The sequence below is a fragment of the Oncorhynchus clarkii genome, chromosome 16 (assembly GCF_045791955.1).
Source record: "Oncorhynchus clarkii lewisi isolate Uvic-CL-2024 chromosome 16, UVic_Ocla_1.0, whole genome shotgun sequence".
NCBI classification, from domain to species: Eukaryota; Metazoa; Chordata; class Actinopteri; order Salmoniformes; family Salmonidae; genus Oncorhynchus; species Oncorhynchus clarkii.
This window is the reverse complement of record NC_092162.1, coordinates 27421961-27440168: the sequence shown is the minus strand read 5'-3', so window position 1 is coordinate 27440168 and position 18208 is coordinate 27421961. Positions and strand designations below refer to the sequence as shown.

At 40.5% G+C, this 18208-nt stretch overlaps 1 protein-coding gene across 3 annotated transcripts in view; it reads left to right on the top strand.

Annotated features, from left to right (window-relative positions):
* Nucleotides 1-17451, top strand: part of LOC139368289 (actin filament associated protein 1-like 2) — a 134511-nt gene extending 117060 nt beyond the window's left edge. For all 3 annotated transcript variants that reach the window (XM_071107034.1, XM_071107036.1, XM_071107035.1), the window contains 4 exons: nt 4218-4391; nt 9039-9226; nt 13330-13479; nt 16869-17451. In XM_071107034.1, coding sequence (XP_070963135.1) covers nt 4218-4391; nt 9039-9226; nt 13330-13479; nt 16869-16895 — 539 coding nt within the window. In that variant the 3' untranslated portion in view covers nt 16896-17451. The remainder of the gene's footprint in view (nt 1-4217; nt 4392-9038; nt 9227-13329; nt 13480-16868) is intronic.
* Nucleotides 17452-18208: the final 757 nt, after the last annotated feature.

The following is an 18208-nucleotide window of genomic DNA, read 5'->3' as shown; positions in this document are numbered from 1 at the left end:
AAACTAAATGCATGCTCTTCAACCGATTGCTGCCTGCACCCACACACCCGACGAGCATCACTACTCTGGACTGTTCTGACTTAGAATATGTGGATAACTACAAATACCTAGGTGTGTGGTTAGACTGTAAACTCTCCTTCCAGACTCACATTAAGCATCTCCAATCCAAAATTAAATCTAGAATTGGCTTCCTATTTCGCAACAAAGCCTCCTTCTCTCATGCTGCCAAACATACCCTCGTAAAACTGACTATTCTAACGGTTCTTGACTTCGGCGATAGCATTTACAAAATAGCCTCCGACACTCTACTCAGAAAATTGGATGCAGTCTATCACAGTGCCATCCGTTTTGTCACCAAAGCCCCATATACTACCCACCACTGCAACCTGTATGCTCTCGTTGGCTGGCCCTCGCTACATATTAGTCGCCAAACACACTGGCTCCAGGTCATCTATAAGTCTCTGCTAGGTAAAGCTCCGCCTTATCTCAGCTCACTGGTCACCATAGCAACAGCCACCCATAGCACGCGCTCCAGCAGGTATATTTCACTGGTCACCCCCAAAGCCAACACCTCCTTTGGCCGCCTTTCCTTCCAGTTCTCTGCTGCCAATGACTAGAACAAATTGCAAAAAATCACTGAAGCTGGAGACTTATATCTCCCTCACTAACTTTAAGCATCAGCTGTCAAAGAAGCTTACCGATCACTGCACCTGTAAACAGCCCATCTGTAAATAGCCCACCCAACTACCTCATCCCCATATTGTTATTTATTTAAAACATTTTTTTATCTTTTTCACCCCAGTATCTCTACGTGCACAACATCATATACACATCTATCACTCCAGTGTTAATGCTAAATTGTAATTATTTCGCTACTATGACCTATTTATTGCCTTACCTCCCTAATCTTACTACATTTGCGCACACTGTACAGTCCTGGCCAAAAGTTTTGAGAATGACACAAATATTACTTTTCACAGAGTTTGCTGCTGGTCACCCCCTTTGGATTTTTTTTTTTTGTCAGATGTTACTCTGGAATATGAAGTATAATTACAAGCATTTCATAAGTGTCAAAGGCTTTGATTGACAATTACATGAAGTTGATGCAAAGAGTCAATATTTGCACTTTTGACCCTTCTTTTTCAAGACCTCTGCAATCCACCCTGGCCTACTGTCAATTGTCTTCTGGGCCACATCCTGACTGATGGCAGCCCATTCTTGCTCTCGGAGGATGTGTTGGTACCATTCTTTATTCATGGCTGTGTCCTTAGGCAGAATTGTGAGTGAGCCCACTCCCTTGGCTGAGAAGCAACCCCACACATGAATGGTCTCAGGATGCTTTACTGTTGGCATGACAAAGGACTGATGGTAGCGCTCACCTTGTCTTCTCCGGACAAGCTTTTTTCCAGATGCCCCAAACAATCGGAAAGGGGATTCATCAGAGAAAATGACTTTACCCAAGTCCTCAGCAGTCCAATCCCTGTACCCTTTGCAGATTATCAGTCTGTCCCTGATGTTTTTCCTGGAGAAAAGTGGCTTTTTTGCTGCCCTTCTTGACACCAGGCCATCCTCCAAAAGTCTTCACCTCACTGTGCGTGCAGATGCACTCACACCTGCCTGCTGCAATTCCTGAGCAAGCTCTGTACTGGTGGTGCCCCGATCCCGCAGCTGAATCAACTTTAGGAGATGGTCCTGGCGCTTGCTGGACTATCTTGGGTGCCCTGAACCCTTCTTCACAACAATTGAACCGCACTCCTTGAAGTTCTTGATGATCTGATAAATGGTTGATTTAGGTGCAATATACTTGCCTGTGAAGCCCTTTTTGTGCAAAACAATGATGATTGCACATGTTTCCTTGCAGGTAACCATGATTGACAGAGGAAGAACAATGATTCCAAGCACCACCCTCCTTTTGAAGCTCCCAGTGTGTTATTCAAACTCAATCAACATGACAGAGTGATCTCCAGCCTTGTCCTGACATGTCAGCTGGTCCTTTTGTGGCATGACTGAAATGCAGTGGAAATGTTTTTTGGGGGGATTCAGTTCATTTGCATGGCAAAGAGGGACTTTGCAATTAATTGCAATTTATCTGGTCACTCTTCATAACATTCTGGAGTATATGCAAATTGCCATCATACAAACTGAGGCAGCAGACTTTGTGAAAATTAATAGTTGTTTCATTCTCAAAACTTTTGGCCACGACTGTACATATATTTTTCAATTGTGTTTTTGACTACGTTTGTTTATCCCATGTGTAACTCTGTGTTGTTGTTTGTGTCGCACTGCTTCGCTTTTTCTTGGCCTGGTCGCAGTTGTAAATGAGAATTTGTTCTCAACTGGCCTACCTGATGAAATAAAGGTGAAATGAAAAATAAATACAAAATCCTAAGGTGGATCCCATTACGATCAAAGTTAATTCATATTTATTTTGTTAGTATAGGCTAGGATAGTCTATACACACAGTTAAAAAAGTAAACAATGTGCAAACTGACAGGCAATAAGCTTGAGACAGAAGTGTTTTTTATTATACACTATTCATCCCATCTGGAATGTTTTACCTGAACTATGCACCTATGGATCTATCTATCAGTGTGCAAAAGTCAATATAATGTGTCAAATGTTGGTGAAAGCAATATGGATATTCTGAGGTCAATTGGTTATTCAGGCATATCTTTTTTATTATTCCCTCCACCACCCCACCCCCCCTTCTTTGGAGGACAAATATCTTAGTTTTTTTTTACAGCTTTTTTGCTACATATACATACACATTTTGCATACACATTTTACATACACTGCATGCACAATTATTAGGCAAGTGAGTATTCTGATCTTATCTTTATTTCTATGGACATTTTCCAACTCCAAACCATATAAACTTGAATGCTCATCAGATGTAATCATTTTCAGGTGATATGTATATCAGATGTGCATAATTATCAGGCAGCTTCATTACCTCAGGTAAAATGGGCCAAAAAAGAGATTTAACTGACACTAAAAAGTCAAAAATTGTAAAATGCCTTTCACATGGATGCACCACTCTTGAAATAGCTAAACTATTGAGGCGTGACCACCGGCCAATCAAACATTTTGTTGTCAATAGTCAACTGGGGTGCAAAAAACCCATGGAGAAGAAAATACGCAAAATAACTGCAAAAGGCTTGAGAGGAATTAAACGTCAAGCTACCAGGAATCAATTATCCTCCAGTGCCACCATATTCCAGAACTGCAACCTGCCTGGAGTGTCCAGAAGTACAAGGTGTTAAGTGCTGAAGCGTCAAGATTGGGCAAAGAAATACCTGAAGACAGAATTTTTTAAAAGGTTTTATGGACAGATGAAATGAGAGTGACTCTTGATGGACCAGATAGATGGGCCCATGGCTGGATCAGTAATGGACACAGGGCACTTCGAATCAGGCGCCAGCAAGGCGGAGGATGGGTACTGGTATGGGCTGCTATCATTAAGGATGGAGCTTTTCGGGTTAAAGATGGACTGAAACTTAACTCCCAAACCTACTGCCAGTTTCTGGAAGATGCTTCCAGTGGTATCTTACGAGCAGTATCTTACAAGCAGTGGTACAGGAAGAAGTCCTCAGCATTCAAGAAGGCCATGATCTTTATGCAAGACAATGCTCCATCACATTCATCCAAGTACTCCCCTGCTTGGCTAGCCAGCAAGGGCCTCAAAGATACCCGAATATTGACCTTGCCCCCTTCCTCACCTGACTTAAATCCTATTGAGAACTTGTGGGCCCTTCTCAAATGTGAGATTTACATTGAGCGAAGACAATACACCTCTTTGAACAGCATTTGGTGCTGCTTCAGTGAAAGCACTTTTTGCTGCTTCAGTGAAAGTTGATCGTGAACAGATCAAGAAACTGACAGACTCCATAGACCGAAGGCTCATGGCAGTTGTTGAAAAGAAGGGTGGCTATATTGGTCACTGAAGTGAGTTGGGAGAAATTATTTTTGTTGTTTAGTGTCCTAATAATTGTGCACACTAATAGTTGCCTAATAATTGTGCACACTTATATATTCCCCTGAGAAGGACAAAACATTTCCTTTGTTAAACATTCAGGTTAGAGGTTCAACAGCATTTGGATTGACTGAGAGCATTGTTTGTTCAACAATAAAATTAATCCTGAGGAATACAATTTGCCTATTAATTGTGCCCGCAGTGTACATGTAAAATGTTTCCTTTTCTTCCTCTTGGTTCCTAGCCACCCCTGGGGCCATTGAGGTGAAGCTGGGGAAGAACAGAACGGAGGCGGACATGCGGCTCTACACGGAAGAGCGTGACCGGCTGGAGAGAGAGAAGGAAGAGATACGGAGCAGCCTAGTCAACCTGAAGAAGGAGAGGAGGGAGACCAAGGAGGAACTCAGCACCTGCCAAGGTACACCATCAACCCCTTGTGTTGGAGCACAACACATAGTTAGCCTATACACAAGGTCCCTTTCTCAATTAATCTTTACTCCATTGCTTGCCTCCTTTCTCCTCACCTCCCACTGTGAACACACCACTGTGAACACATTGGTTTTAATCAACGTTGTTTCAACCTATTTTGTTAACATATTGTGACGTGGAATCAACGTGGAAAATACATTGGATTTGAAAAAAGTAATTGACCAGTACTGTGTTCATCTAATTTCAACCAGCATTGTAAACATTGAAATTAGGGTAAAACTTCAACTTAATTACATTGACTTAACGTGATTAACAAGTTGTTGCATCAATCTAATTTCAACATAATCATCAAAACTATGTATACGTGGAATTTGCGTTAAATTCAATGGTATGTTTGAATCAACGTCATGCCATCAACCTAAATATAGAAGGGTATATTGAAATAAAATGTGACACCACAGTCCAACAAATGAGCAGTGACTCTTACTGGTATATGAGGAGTAGTGCACTTCAGTGAGAACAGCCTACCATCCAGATGCCTACTTCTATGTATCCTGTTTAGCATTGGAAACAATCTGAGTTTGATTCAGCTGAGCCATCATATTTAGACATTGAGCAGCTTCCATACTCATTTGCGTAGACTACCTAATAACATAGAGTTACTTTAAACTATTCTAACTTTTGTTACACACGCTGTATGTGAAAGAACATTTGGATTGAGGTTGGGTTTATGGAGGCGACATTGGCATCTGATTTGCCCAAAGAACAACATTTCAACTTGAAGCTAGGTATACTGTCAATCGTTCATGGTTGATTGGATCATTAGAAGTTTAAAAGTAGTTACCATTAGCCCTATAAATAGCTAAATTCATAATACACAGAAAATAAATATAAACGCAACATGTAAAGTGTTGATACCATGTTTCATGAGCTGAAATAAAAGATCCCAGACATTTTCCATACACACAAAAAGCATATTTCTCTCAAATGTTGTGCACAAATTTGTTTATGCCCCTAGGTGAGCATTTCTCCTTTGCCAAGATAATCCATCCACCTGACAGGTGTGGCATATCAAGAAACTGATTAAACAGCATGATCATTACACAGGTGCCACAGATGTCTACATTTTTGAGGGAACGTGCAATAGGCATGCTGACTGCAGGAATGTCCACCTGCTGCCAGAGAATTGTTGCCAGATAATTGAATGTGCATTTCTCTACCATAAGCTGCCTCCAACATACATTTTTGATAATTTGGCAGTATGTCCAACCAGCCTCACAACAGCAGACCACGTGTAACTACGTCATCACAGGACCTCCACATCCGGCTTCTTCACCTGCGGGATCATCTGAGACATGCCACCTGGAAAGCTGATGAAACTGAGGAGTAGTTCTGTCTTTAATAAATTATTTTTGTGGGGTTAAACTCATTCTGATTGTTTGAGCATGGCTTCCCAGTGGGTGGGCCTAGCTCCCAATTGTATGTGGATACCGGTTCGTCGAACATCTCATTCCAAAATCATGGGCATGGACCTGACTTTGTGCATGGGGGATTTGTCATGCTGAAACAGGAAAGGGCCTTCCCCAGACTGTTGCCACAAAGTTGGAAGCACAGAATTGTCTAGAATGTCATTGTATGCTGTAGCGTTAATATTTCCCTTCACTAGAACTAAGGAGCCTGAACCATGAAAAACAGCCCGAGACCATTATTCCTCCTCCACCAAACTTTACCATTTGGCCTATGCGTTTGGGCAGGTAGCGTTCTCCTGATATACGCCAAACCCAGATTAATCCGTCGGACTGCCAGATGGTGAAAACTTGTTTCCACTGCTCCAGAGTCCAATGTCGGCGAGTTTTACACCACTCCAGCCAACATTTAAATCAAATCAAATTGTATTGGTGACTAGTGATACATTTATTAAAGTTCATGAAAATAAATAGCTAGCCAGCTACTTAACCCTGTTGCCCAAAGCTAATGTTATAAGCAGCCAGCTAGCTTCATCTGCCTAGTGAGGCTCGACCGGTCCGGGTTGTGTTGTGAAGATAGCCAATAAGGATTAGGCACAATAGTGGAATTTACGGTTTGCCTTCAAAATAAAAGTATGTAATTGAAAGTGATGCAAATAGTAGAATTATGCCATACTTTAATTTTGAAGGCTAATCGTAAATTCCACTTGTGGCTAATCCTTATTGTGGTTAGCTTCACATACAGTGCTTTGCGAAAGTATTCGGCCCCCTTGAACTTTGCGACCTTTTGCCACATTTCAGGCTTCAAACATAAAGATATAAAACTGTATATTTTTTGTGAAGAATCAACAACAAGTGGGACACAATCATGAAGTGGAACGACATTTATTGGATATTTCAAACTTTTTTAACAAATCAAAAACTGAAAAATTGGGCGTGCAAAATTATTCAGCCCCCTTAAGTTAATACTTTGTAGAGCCACCTTTTCCTGCGATTGCAACTGTAAGTCGCTTGGGGTATGTCTCTATCAGTTTTGCACATCGAGAGACTGAAATTTTTTCCCATTCCTCCTTGCAAAACAGCTCGAGCTCAGTGAGGTTGGATGGAGAGCATTTGTGAACAGCAGTTTTCAGTTCTTTCCACAGATTCTCGATTGGATTCAGGTCTGGACTTTGACTTGGCCATTCTAACACCTGGATATGTTTATTTTTGAACCATTCCATTGTAGATTTTGCTTTATGTTTTGGATCATTGTCTTGTTGGAAGACAAATCTCCGTCCCAGTCTCAGGTCTTTTGCAGACTGCATCAGGTTTTCTTCCAGAATGGTCCTGTATTTGGCTCCATCCATCTTCCCATCAATTTTAACCATCTTCCCCGCCCCTGCTGAAGAAAAGCAGGCCCAAACCATGATGCTGCCACCACCATGTTTGACAGTGGGTATGGTGTGTTCAGGGTGATGAGCTGTGTTGCTTTTACGCCAAACATAACGTTTTGCATTGTTGCCAAAAAGTTCAATTTTGGTTTCATCTGACCAGAGCACCTTCTTCCACATGTTTGGAGTGTCTCCCAGGTGGCTTGTGGCAATCTTTAAACGACACTTTTTATGGATATCTTTAAGAAATGGCTTTCTTCTTGGCACTCTTCCATAAAGGCCAGATTTGTGCAATTACGACTGATTGTTGTCCTATGGACAGAGTCTCCCACCTCAGCTGTAGATCTCTGCAGTTCATCCAGAGTGATCATGGGCCTCTTGGCTGCATCTCTGATCAGTCTTCTCCTTGTATGAGCTGAAAGTTTAGAGGGACGGCCAGGTCTTGGTAGATTTGCAGTGGTCTGATACTCCTTCCATTTCAATATTATCGCTTGCACAGTGCTCCTTGGGATGTTTAAAGCTTGGGAAATCTTTTTGTATCCAAATCCGGCTTTAAACTTCTTCACAACAGTATCTCGGACCTGCCTGGTGTGTTCCTTGTTCTTCATGATGCTCTCTGCGCTTTTGACGGACCTATGAAAGGTCCACAGTGCAGGTGCATTTATACGGAGACTTGATTACACACAGGTGGATTGTATTTATCATCATTAGTCATTTAGGTCAACATTGGATCATTCAGAGATCCTCACTGAACTTCTGGAGAGAGTTTGCTGCACTGAAAGTAAAGGGGCTGAATAATTTTGCACGCCCAATTTTTCAGTTTTTGATTTGTTAAAAAAGTTTGAAATATCCAATAAATGTCGTTCCACTTCATGATTGTGTCCCACTTGTTGTTGATTCTTCACAAAAAAATACAGTTTTATATCTTTATGTTTGAAGCCTGAAATGTGGCAAAAGGTCGCAAAGTTCAAGGGGGCCGAATACTTTCGCAAGGCACTGTAGTATCTCCTCACTAGCCAGGCAATGGCTGCATGTTGCAGTTGGTGAGAAGCAAGTACAGCAACTTGAAGGCGACTTCATCCAAAAACTGCATGACCTTTGATCACATTGTAAAGTTAATGCAGTCAGCATGTAGGCACAAATGTAACACACTTTAAAAGGCAGTGACCAACTTTGGTTACCGACTTGACAAAATGGATCCGCACGAAAGTGCCCAATAAAACTTCACCCATTCAAGTGTTTGAACTTGTAACACGGCAACGTCTAACGCGGCTGCATGGGATTTGCCGGATGATAAAGTCGGTGTGGTTCTGTTGCATCGAATGGCAATGTCCGCAATAGGTATAACACCGGGAGCCGCTTGTGGATTTGACAGCTCTAACGCAATTCCACCTCCGACACTCAAAACAACCACTATCCAAAATGTCAGCTAAAGAGGATCTGATTGAATTAAGCCTTTACTTAGTGTCTATGCTGGGTTTTTTTAAACATTCAAGTATAAAAGACAAATTCATGTGTAATCTTTGTTTTGTGTGTTTTTATCCCATACTAAAAAGGTACACATTTGGCAAATTATTAATTATTCTAGCCTTTAGTAAGGAACAGTTAACATGGTTTAACATGATGCTTGTTTCATGACTTTCCCTCTGCATATGCCATATGTAAGCTGTAAAGTAAACAAGCATGTCACTTAAAAACATTCTCAATCACTGAGATCATGATTGGCATCCACATGTCATTATGATTGTAATTATGTCAAGTTTGACGTTCTGATTGACACATGTCCATGTTACTCAGACCCGGCGCAGCAGGCCTCCCTGGATGCATGTCTGAAGCAGAAGGAGGAGGCGTGCCGGGAGGCGGAGCATTGTCGGGTGGATGTGGAGCTACGATTGATGGATGTGAAGGAGAGTCTGAGGAAAGCAGAGGCGGGGCCTTTCGTTCTGGGCACCACATTGGACAGCAGCCTCCTGGACACACCCATGGTGTGTAGGTTAACACTGCCTATAAGAAATTTGCCCCTGGATGCTGATCGTGGGTAAATTTCGCATTTCCCCCACTTATGGTTAATGACAGGCACCACAGGCTAATAGTTATTTTTTTTATTTACTCTAATCAGACTGAAACTTTACCAGTTGAAAGTATACATAAAAACAATATTTTTGTATTATGCTTTAGGTATTTAAAAATAAAATATGCAAATGAGCCAACATATGCCCTTATTTGCATGTTACAAGAATCAGTTTTTCAACACATTGCTTCAAGGCAGAATATTTTTGTTTTATTGTGATAAGACAGTCAATGGTCAGACTTTTACAGAACAGCTTATCAAAATGTTGTAATTTCATGGAATTATTTTAAAAAACACTATTCACGTATGCATATTTTGCATATAATTACATTATTGCAAGTTACAGTTGCAAAATATCCCAAAATTTGAAAATTGACAGATGGAAGCAAAATCACAATTTTTGCCTGTGGTGCCTGGTTTTAAGATTAGGAATGGAGGAGGGGAAGCTGATCCTAGAACTGTACCTAGGGCAAACTTTACCCTGGATCCTGCATATACCAAAGAGTGTATCACAAAGCAGAGCCCTATACTACATACCTGGTTTGAGGAGTTAGAGTTGACCAAAGTTACCGCGCTAAATTCAACTCGGGATAATCTGTACCACGAAAGTGGCTCACCTTTTAGCCAGGTAAATTTCTAATGCAATGAATCCTTCAGAACTACCTGTAACCTGCTCCGGGGCAGGCTAATTCAGGGATAAATCCATTTATGGTGAGGACCAGTGAAATCAGATTCCCTCCCTCTCGCATATATTGTCATCGTCCCCTTCATTTGAGGTAGACGACTGATTTAAATATTTTATTAATCAAATGTGTTAAAAAATAGTCATGTTAATACCTATCACAAACATTCAGTAATGACAGAATGCATTTGAAACTTCATGCAGAGTAAAAATGTTCTGTCTAAAAATAATTATTTTATCGACATGAGTGGGAAAAAAGGTGCTTGTGCATTGAAAAGCACACCAAAGCAACCAAAGACAGCATTAAAAATGTATTCGGGATCGGTGTCCCATCCACGGGACGGTTAAGCTAACACAGGCTAATGTGATTAGCATGAGGTTGTAAGTAACAAGAACATTTCCCAGGACGGAGACATATCTGATATTGTCAGAAAGCTTAAATTCTTGTTAATCTAACTGTACTGTCCAATTTACAGAAGCTATTACAGTGAAAGAATACCATGCTATTGTTTGAGGAGAGTGCACAATTTTGAACATGAAAAGTTATTAATAAACAAATTAGGCACATTTGGGCAGTCTTGATACAAACTTTTGAACAGGAATGCAATGGTTCATTGGATCAGTCGGAAACTTTGCACATACACTGCTGCCACTTAGTGGCCAAAATCTATATTCCACCTGGGCTGGAATAATACATTATGGCCTTTCTCTTACATTTTAAAGATGATGGTACAAAAAAATACAAAATAACAGTTGTTTTTTTCTTTGTATTATCTTTAACCATATCAATTAAGTTATATTCTTCTACATTCCTTTCACATTTCCACAAACTTCAAAGTGTTTCCTTTCAAATGGTACCAAGAATATGCATATACTTGCTACAGGCAATTAGATTTCGGCATGTCATTTTAGGCAAAAACTTTAAAAAGGAGAGGTTAACAATAAGTAATCAAATAATGATGGCACTTCTAAAAGCCAATTTCTCGCCATAGCCTGCTGAATTTGCAAGATAACATTTCTTTAATTTAAATTTTGGCACAAACAAATGTGGCAAAGAAAATCCTATGTATTGATGTTTCAGCATTGTCTCAATTAGAGGTCGACCGATTAATCGGAATGGCCGATTAATTAGGGCCGATTTCAAGTTTTCATAACAATCGGAAATCTGTATTTTTGGACACCGATTTGGCCGATTTTAAAAATATATATATATATATTTTTTACACCTTTATTTAACTAGGCAAGTCAGTTAAGAACAAATTCTTATTTACAATGACGGCCTAGGAACGGTGGGTTAACTGCCTTGTTCAGGGGCAGAACGACATATTTTTACCTTGTCAGCTCGGGGATTCAATCTTGCAACCTTACGGTTAACTAGTCCAACGCTCTAACCACCTGAATACATTGCACTCCACGAGGAGCCTGCCTGTTACGCGAATGCAGAAAGAAGCCAAGGTAAGTTGCTAGCTAGCATTAAACATATCTGATAAAAAACAATCAATCATAATCACTAGTTAACTACACATGGTTGATATTACTAGTTAATCGATGCGGTGCACATTCGCGAAAAAAGGACTGTCGTTGCTCCAACGTGTACTTAACCATAAACATCAATGCCTTTCTAAAAAATCAATACACAAAGTATATATTTTTAAACCTACATATCTAGTTAATATTGCCTGCTAACATGAATTTCTTTTAACTAGGAAAAATGGTGTCACTTCTCTTGCAACAGAGTCAGGGTATATGCAGCAGTTTGGGCCGCCTAGCTCATTGCAAACTGTGTGAGGACTATTTCTTCCTAACAAAGACAGCCAACTTCACCAAACGGGGGATGATTTAACAAAAGCGCATTTGCGAAAAAAGCACAATCGTTGTACCTAACCATAAACATCAATGCCTTTCTTAAAATCAATACACAGAAGTATATATTTTTAAACCTGCATATTTAGCTAAAAGAAACCCAGGTTAGCAGGCAATATTAACCAAGTGAAATTGTGTCACTTCTCTTGCGTTCATTGCACGCAGAGTCAGGGTATATGCAACAGTTTGGGCCGCCTGGCTCGTTGGGAACTAGTTTGCCAGAATTTTACGTAATTATAACATAACATTGATGGTTGTGCAATGTAACAGGAATATTTAGACTTATGGATGCCAACTGTTAAATAAAATATGTAACTGTTCCGTATTTCACTGAAATAATACATGTTTTGTTTTCGAGAGGAGAGTTTCTGGATTGGACCAAATGAATGACCTAAGGCTTGTATTTGTGTGTGTTATTATGTCATAATTAAGTCTATGATTTGATAGAGCAGTCTGACTGAGCAATGGTAGGTAGCAGCAGGCTCATAAGCATTCATTCAAACAGCAATTGTGTGTGTTTTGCCAGCAGCTCTTCACAATGCTTCAAGCATTGCCCTGTTTATGACTTCAAGCCTATCAACTCCCGAGATTAGGCTGGTGTAACCGATGTGAAATGGCTAGCTAGTTAGTGTGGTGCGCACTAATAGCGTTTCAAACGTCACTCGCTCTGAGACTTGGAGTGGTTGTTCCCCTTGCTCTGGGTAATGCTGATTCGAGGGTGGCTGTTGTCGAAGTGTTCCTGGTTCGAGCCCAGGTAGGGGCGAGGAGAGAGACGGAAGCTATACACGGGCAATACTAAAGTGCCTATAAGAACATCCAATAGTCAAAGGTTAATGAAATACAAATGGTATAGAGAAATAGTCCTATATTAACTACAACCTAAAACGAATTACCTGGGAATATTGAAGACTCAAGGAACCACCAGCTTTCATATGTTCTCATGTTCTGTGCAAGGAACTTAAACGTTAGCTTTCTTACATGGCACATATTGCACTTTTACTTTCTTCTCCAAAACTTTGTTTTTGCATTATTTAAACCAAATTGAACATGTTTCATTATTTATTTGAGGCTAAATTGATTTTATTGATGTATCATATTAAGTTAAAATAATTGTTCATTCAGTATTGTTGTAATTGTCATTATCGGCTTTTTTTGGTCCTCCAATAATCGGTATCGGTGTTGAAAAATCATAACCGATCGACCTCTAGTCTCAATGAAGAGTTTGGCGTTCGACTAGCCACATGCGACATGCATGTGCAGTTACAAGCCAACTGGAGTTAGCGGCTGGCAGACGAGCAATATCCAACGTCGTAATACGGATAAAGCCTGAGCTGGAATGTGAAGCTAACTGAAGCTAGGAATCTTGAGAAAACCCTGAGTAGATCTAGCTTGCATTGCAGTATGCCCCTCAGCATCACTAAGTTAACTAGCTAACTTTGATAAGCATTCAGTTCTTGACTTTCTTGTTATAGGCGAAAGCAGCATCCATGGGTCCCCCACAGACTCCCTCTCCCCCCACAAACTATGGGGACTCAGCTCCTGTCAACTCCGCCACCGCGCTAAAGAATAGACCCCTGTCAATCATGGCATCCAGCAAAGGCAACGTCCTGCAGAAGGCTAAGGTCAGAGGTTATTGTCCGTCCCCCCCACACACAGGCATTTGAGTACTTTATTTGGATCTATAATGAAGGAGAACCCACATTTTAAAGGTCATTGATGTATGCACTTTTTGAGTTGGATGGATGTCCTTTGGTTGGTGGACCATTGGTTGGTGGACCATACACTGATTGAAGTGGATTTAACAAGTGACATCAATAAGGGACCATAGCTTTGACCTGGAATCACCTGGTCAATCAGTCATGGAAAAAACAGGTGTTCTTAATGTATTGTATGTTGTTGATATAATCACACACAAACACATTTTACTAATTTACTCACACACATACAGTGGCAAGAAAAAGTATGTGAACCCTTTGGAATTACCTGGATGTCTGCATAAATTTGTCATCTAAGTCACAACAATAGACAAACATATTGTTCTTAAACTAATAGCACAGAAGTTATTGTATTTTTCCATATTGAATACATCATTTAAACATTCAGTGCAGGTTGAAAAAAGTATGTGAACCCCTAGGTTAATGACTTCTCCAAATACTTATTGGAGTAAGGAGTCTGCTAACCTGGAGTCCAATCAATGAGATGAGATTGGAGATGTTGGTTAGCGCTGCCTTGCCCTGTAAAAAACACTCAAAAAATTTGAGTTTGCTATTCACGAGAAGCATTGCCTGGTATCAACCATGCCTCGAACAAAAGAAATCTCAGAAGACTTAGAATTGTTGACTTGCATAAAGCTAGAAAGGGTTACAAAAGTATCTCTAAAAGCCTTGATGTACATCAGTCCAAGGTAAGACAAAGTGTCTATAAATGGAGAAAGTATAGCACTGTTGCTACTCTCCCTAGGAGTGGCCGTCCTGCAAAGAGGACTGCAAGAGTACAGCGCAGAATGCTCAATGAGGTTAAGAAGAATCCTAGTGTCAGCTAAAGACTTACAGAATTCTCTGGAACATGCTAACATCTCTGTTGACGAGTCTACGATACGTAACACACTAAAAAATAATGGTGTTCATGGGAAGACACCACGGAAGAAGCCACTGCTGTCCAAAAAAAACATTGCTGCACGTTTGCAGTTTGCAAAAGTGCACTACTGGCCAAATATTCTGTGGACAGATGAAACTACAGTTGAGTTGTTTGGAAAGAACACACAACACTGTGTGGAGAAAAAAGGCACAGCACAGCACACCAACATCAAAACCTCATCCCAATTGTAAAGTATAGTGGAGGGAGCATCATGGTTTGGTGCTGATTTGCTGCCTCAGGGCCTAGACAGCTTGCTATTATCGACGGGAAAAAATCCCAAGTTTATCAAGACATTTTGCAGGAGAATGTTTGGCTATCGGTCCGCCAATTGAAGCTCAACAGAAGTTGGGTGATGCAACAGAACCATGACCCAAAACACAGAAGTAAATCAACAACAGAATGGCTTCAACAGAAGAAAATAAGCCTTCTGGAATGGCCCAGTCAGAGTCCTGACCTCAACACGATTGAGATGCTGTGGCATGACCTCGAGCAGTTCACACCAGACATCCCAAGAATATTGCTGAACTGAAACAGTTTTGTAAAGAGGAATGGTCCAAATTCCCTCCTGACCGTTGTGCAGGTCTGATCCGTTACTGCTGCCAAAGGAGGGTCAACCAGTTATTAAATCCAAGGGTTCACTTTTTCCACCCTGCACTGTGAATGTTTACACGGTGTGATCAATAAAGACTTGAAAACGTATAACTGTTTGTGTTATTAGTTTAAGAAGATTGTGTTTGTCTATTGTTGTGACCTAGATGAAGATCAGATACAATTTTATGACCAATTTATGCAGAAATCCAACTATTTCATAATGGTTCACATACTTTTTCTTGCCACTGTACATTTACTCTGACTTAGTACTATGCTTACACTGGCCAGAGGAAAGGAGGCAAAATGCAAGACTGTCTCTGAGATTGACATCCTTTAAAGCAGTGGTTCTCAAACCTCTCCTCAGGGACCCCCAGCCATTCCATGCATTTGATTTATTCTAGCACATCTGATTCAACTTATCAAGCTCTTGACTAGTTGAGTGAATCAGGTGAGCTAGTTCGGCGCTACAACAAGTGTGAAAAGGTCTGGAGGTCCCTGAGGAGAGGTTTGAGAACCAGTACTTTAAATCAGTGGTCACCAATCAGTCAATCTACAAACATTTCTGTGGAAATCCAACGATTAAAGCCTTGAGCTTCTCTTTTTTTTTTTTTTCTCTCGTCTTGGGCTGTTGGAGGTAGGTGTACTTGAATCAACTGCTCTACACGCCGGGTAGGAAAAGTGTCCCCATTTTGAACCATTTGATTTGGACATGGAGAGCTAAATCAAAGCACCTACTACTGACCAATCGGATAGCTCAAATCACTGTGCCTGCAGCTTCCACAACCCCACCCACAGCAAAGTTGATACTAGCCTTTGTGAGATTTCATAACTTTTTAAAACCATGACCAGAGAGAGACAGTCAAAGAAAACAGCAAAGAGTGAGTTTGTGTTTAAGTTTTTATTCAGCACTGTCACCACTGTTTTTTTCCAACACCTTTACAAATGTGCTTCTCCCTTCAACCAGCACTACAGCTGCATTGAATGTGTAGCCAAGTATATTGATAGGCCTGCATTTTTATTATTAGCGGCTCGTCGTGTCTATTTTAATATTGAGGAATATTTAACTTCAAAGGAACAACAACATTAATTTGTGTATGAGACAGAAATGTGGTTCTTCTCGAGTTTCGTCATCAGGCGGAAGACATTGTCATTGACATTGTCCCTTCTCTCTGGTCAATCTCACCGGTGGGAGAGAGCAGGGACTTTGAGAGGCGAACCCTCTGCTGTTCTCTCCCTCCCTCTGCTGAGACTGACCATCAGCTGCATGCAGGTACCATTAGTCTGGTAAAATAAAAAAGTACATTATTTAAATGTATGCTCAGCAGTGCCTCGCAAGTAATAAAACTGATCAATTTTGTTAATCATGTAGCTCAAGTTTTGAAATATAATATAGTCTGAGAAGAACAATATTGTCAGGGCAAGCATAGCCAATATGCTGTGATAATGTATTAGGCCTGCTGCACAAACCTCATTCCTGCAGAACTGTTTTTATTAGGTTAATGCTGCATAGGTTTACAATTTTATATATCTGAGCGGTAGACCTCGGCTTGCATTTTGACTCCGAAAGTGATCTTGACTCAGAAAAGGTTGGTGACCACCATTAAAGGCACAACTATTTGTGTTTTGAGCCTGTTTTCAGGGATAAGGCTGAAGAAATGTAACGTCTCAAATTAATTAATTGGAGCTATATGAAGAGCCATGAGAACAACTTAATAGCTTCAAACAATGTAAAATACAGAAACTATCACGGTTGGTATTAATGCTGTTCTCTCTGCACACACAGGAATGGGAGAAGAAATCCACCACCTAGGGGTGAGCAAGACTTTCCCTTTGATCTCTGATGACATTTGAGGTCATCATTATGACCCATGGCCAGGTCAGGTGCTATGCTTTGGCTGCACTGGGGGGCTAGGAAGTAAAGGACACCACCCTCACCACCTCCCTGCCCCTACACCTGCCTCTGTCCAACCAGAGAATAGGACAGAAACTAATGGCTCCACAGAAAGCCAATTAGAGACCAGGCACACCTGTCTACTGGAAAACCAATGCCACTGGACATTTCTAGATTTGAAAAACGATTTAAGTTGTTTTTTTTCCATAAAGTCACATTTTCATATTGTCACATTTTTTAAAAATGTTTAAAGAGGTTTTTTAATAATATACAGTATTATTTTTGGAAATATGGAGCCACTTTCCTCTTACACCAGCATGCCACAGGGGACGACCCCCCTACCATGTCTACCATTTGGTACAGGCTGATAGCCAAGATGTAAATACATATTACACTGTTCTGTTTACTTTTTTACTTGTATGCTAGCTAAAACTTGCACTTTTATTAAAATAAAAAAACTTAGTACTGACATAAATACTGGCTTGCTGATACATTTTATGTGCATTTCATAATGGAATTTAATTTCAAGTTGCCGGCACAGTCAAATGGGTCTTCATGAACACTCCTCTATTTATAAATTCATAACGTAAATCAGATTTAAAAAAGACAAACAATTCATACATCGTATCATACTCATGTTGACAAACACATTTCTCTGTATATAAACAAGTCATTTTTATATTTGCATACTGTAGCTACGAATATATATATTTTGTTTCAGTCAAAAAATACTCAAGTCTTCTTCTTTCCAGAAAGAAGATGCATTCAATCAATCAAATGTATTTATAAAGCACTTTTTACATCAGCAGATGTCACAAAGTGATATACAGAAACACAGCCTAAAACAGCAAGCAATGCAGATGTAGAAGCATGGTGGCTAGGCAAGCACCCTAGAAAGGCAGGAAACAAGTAAGAATCCTAGAGAGGAACCAGGCTCTGATGGGTGGCCAGTCCTTTTCTGTTTGTGCCTGGTGGAGATTATAAGAGCACATGGCCATTTAAGGCCAGAATGTTCAAGCAGTTCAGACGTTATAGATGACCAGCAGGGTCAATAATAATCACAGTGCTTGTAGAGGGTGCAACAGGTCAGTTGGCTTTTCATAGCCGAGCATTCAGAGGTCAAGACAGCAGGTGCGGTAGAGGGAGAGGAGAGAGAGTTAAAAACAGCAGGTCTGGGATAAGGTAGCACGTCCAGTGAACAGGTCAGGGTTCCCTAGCCGCATGGCAGAACC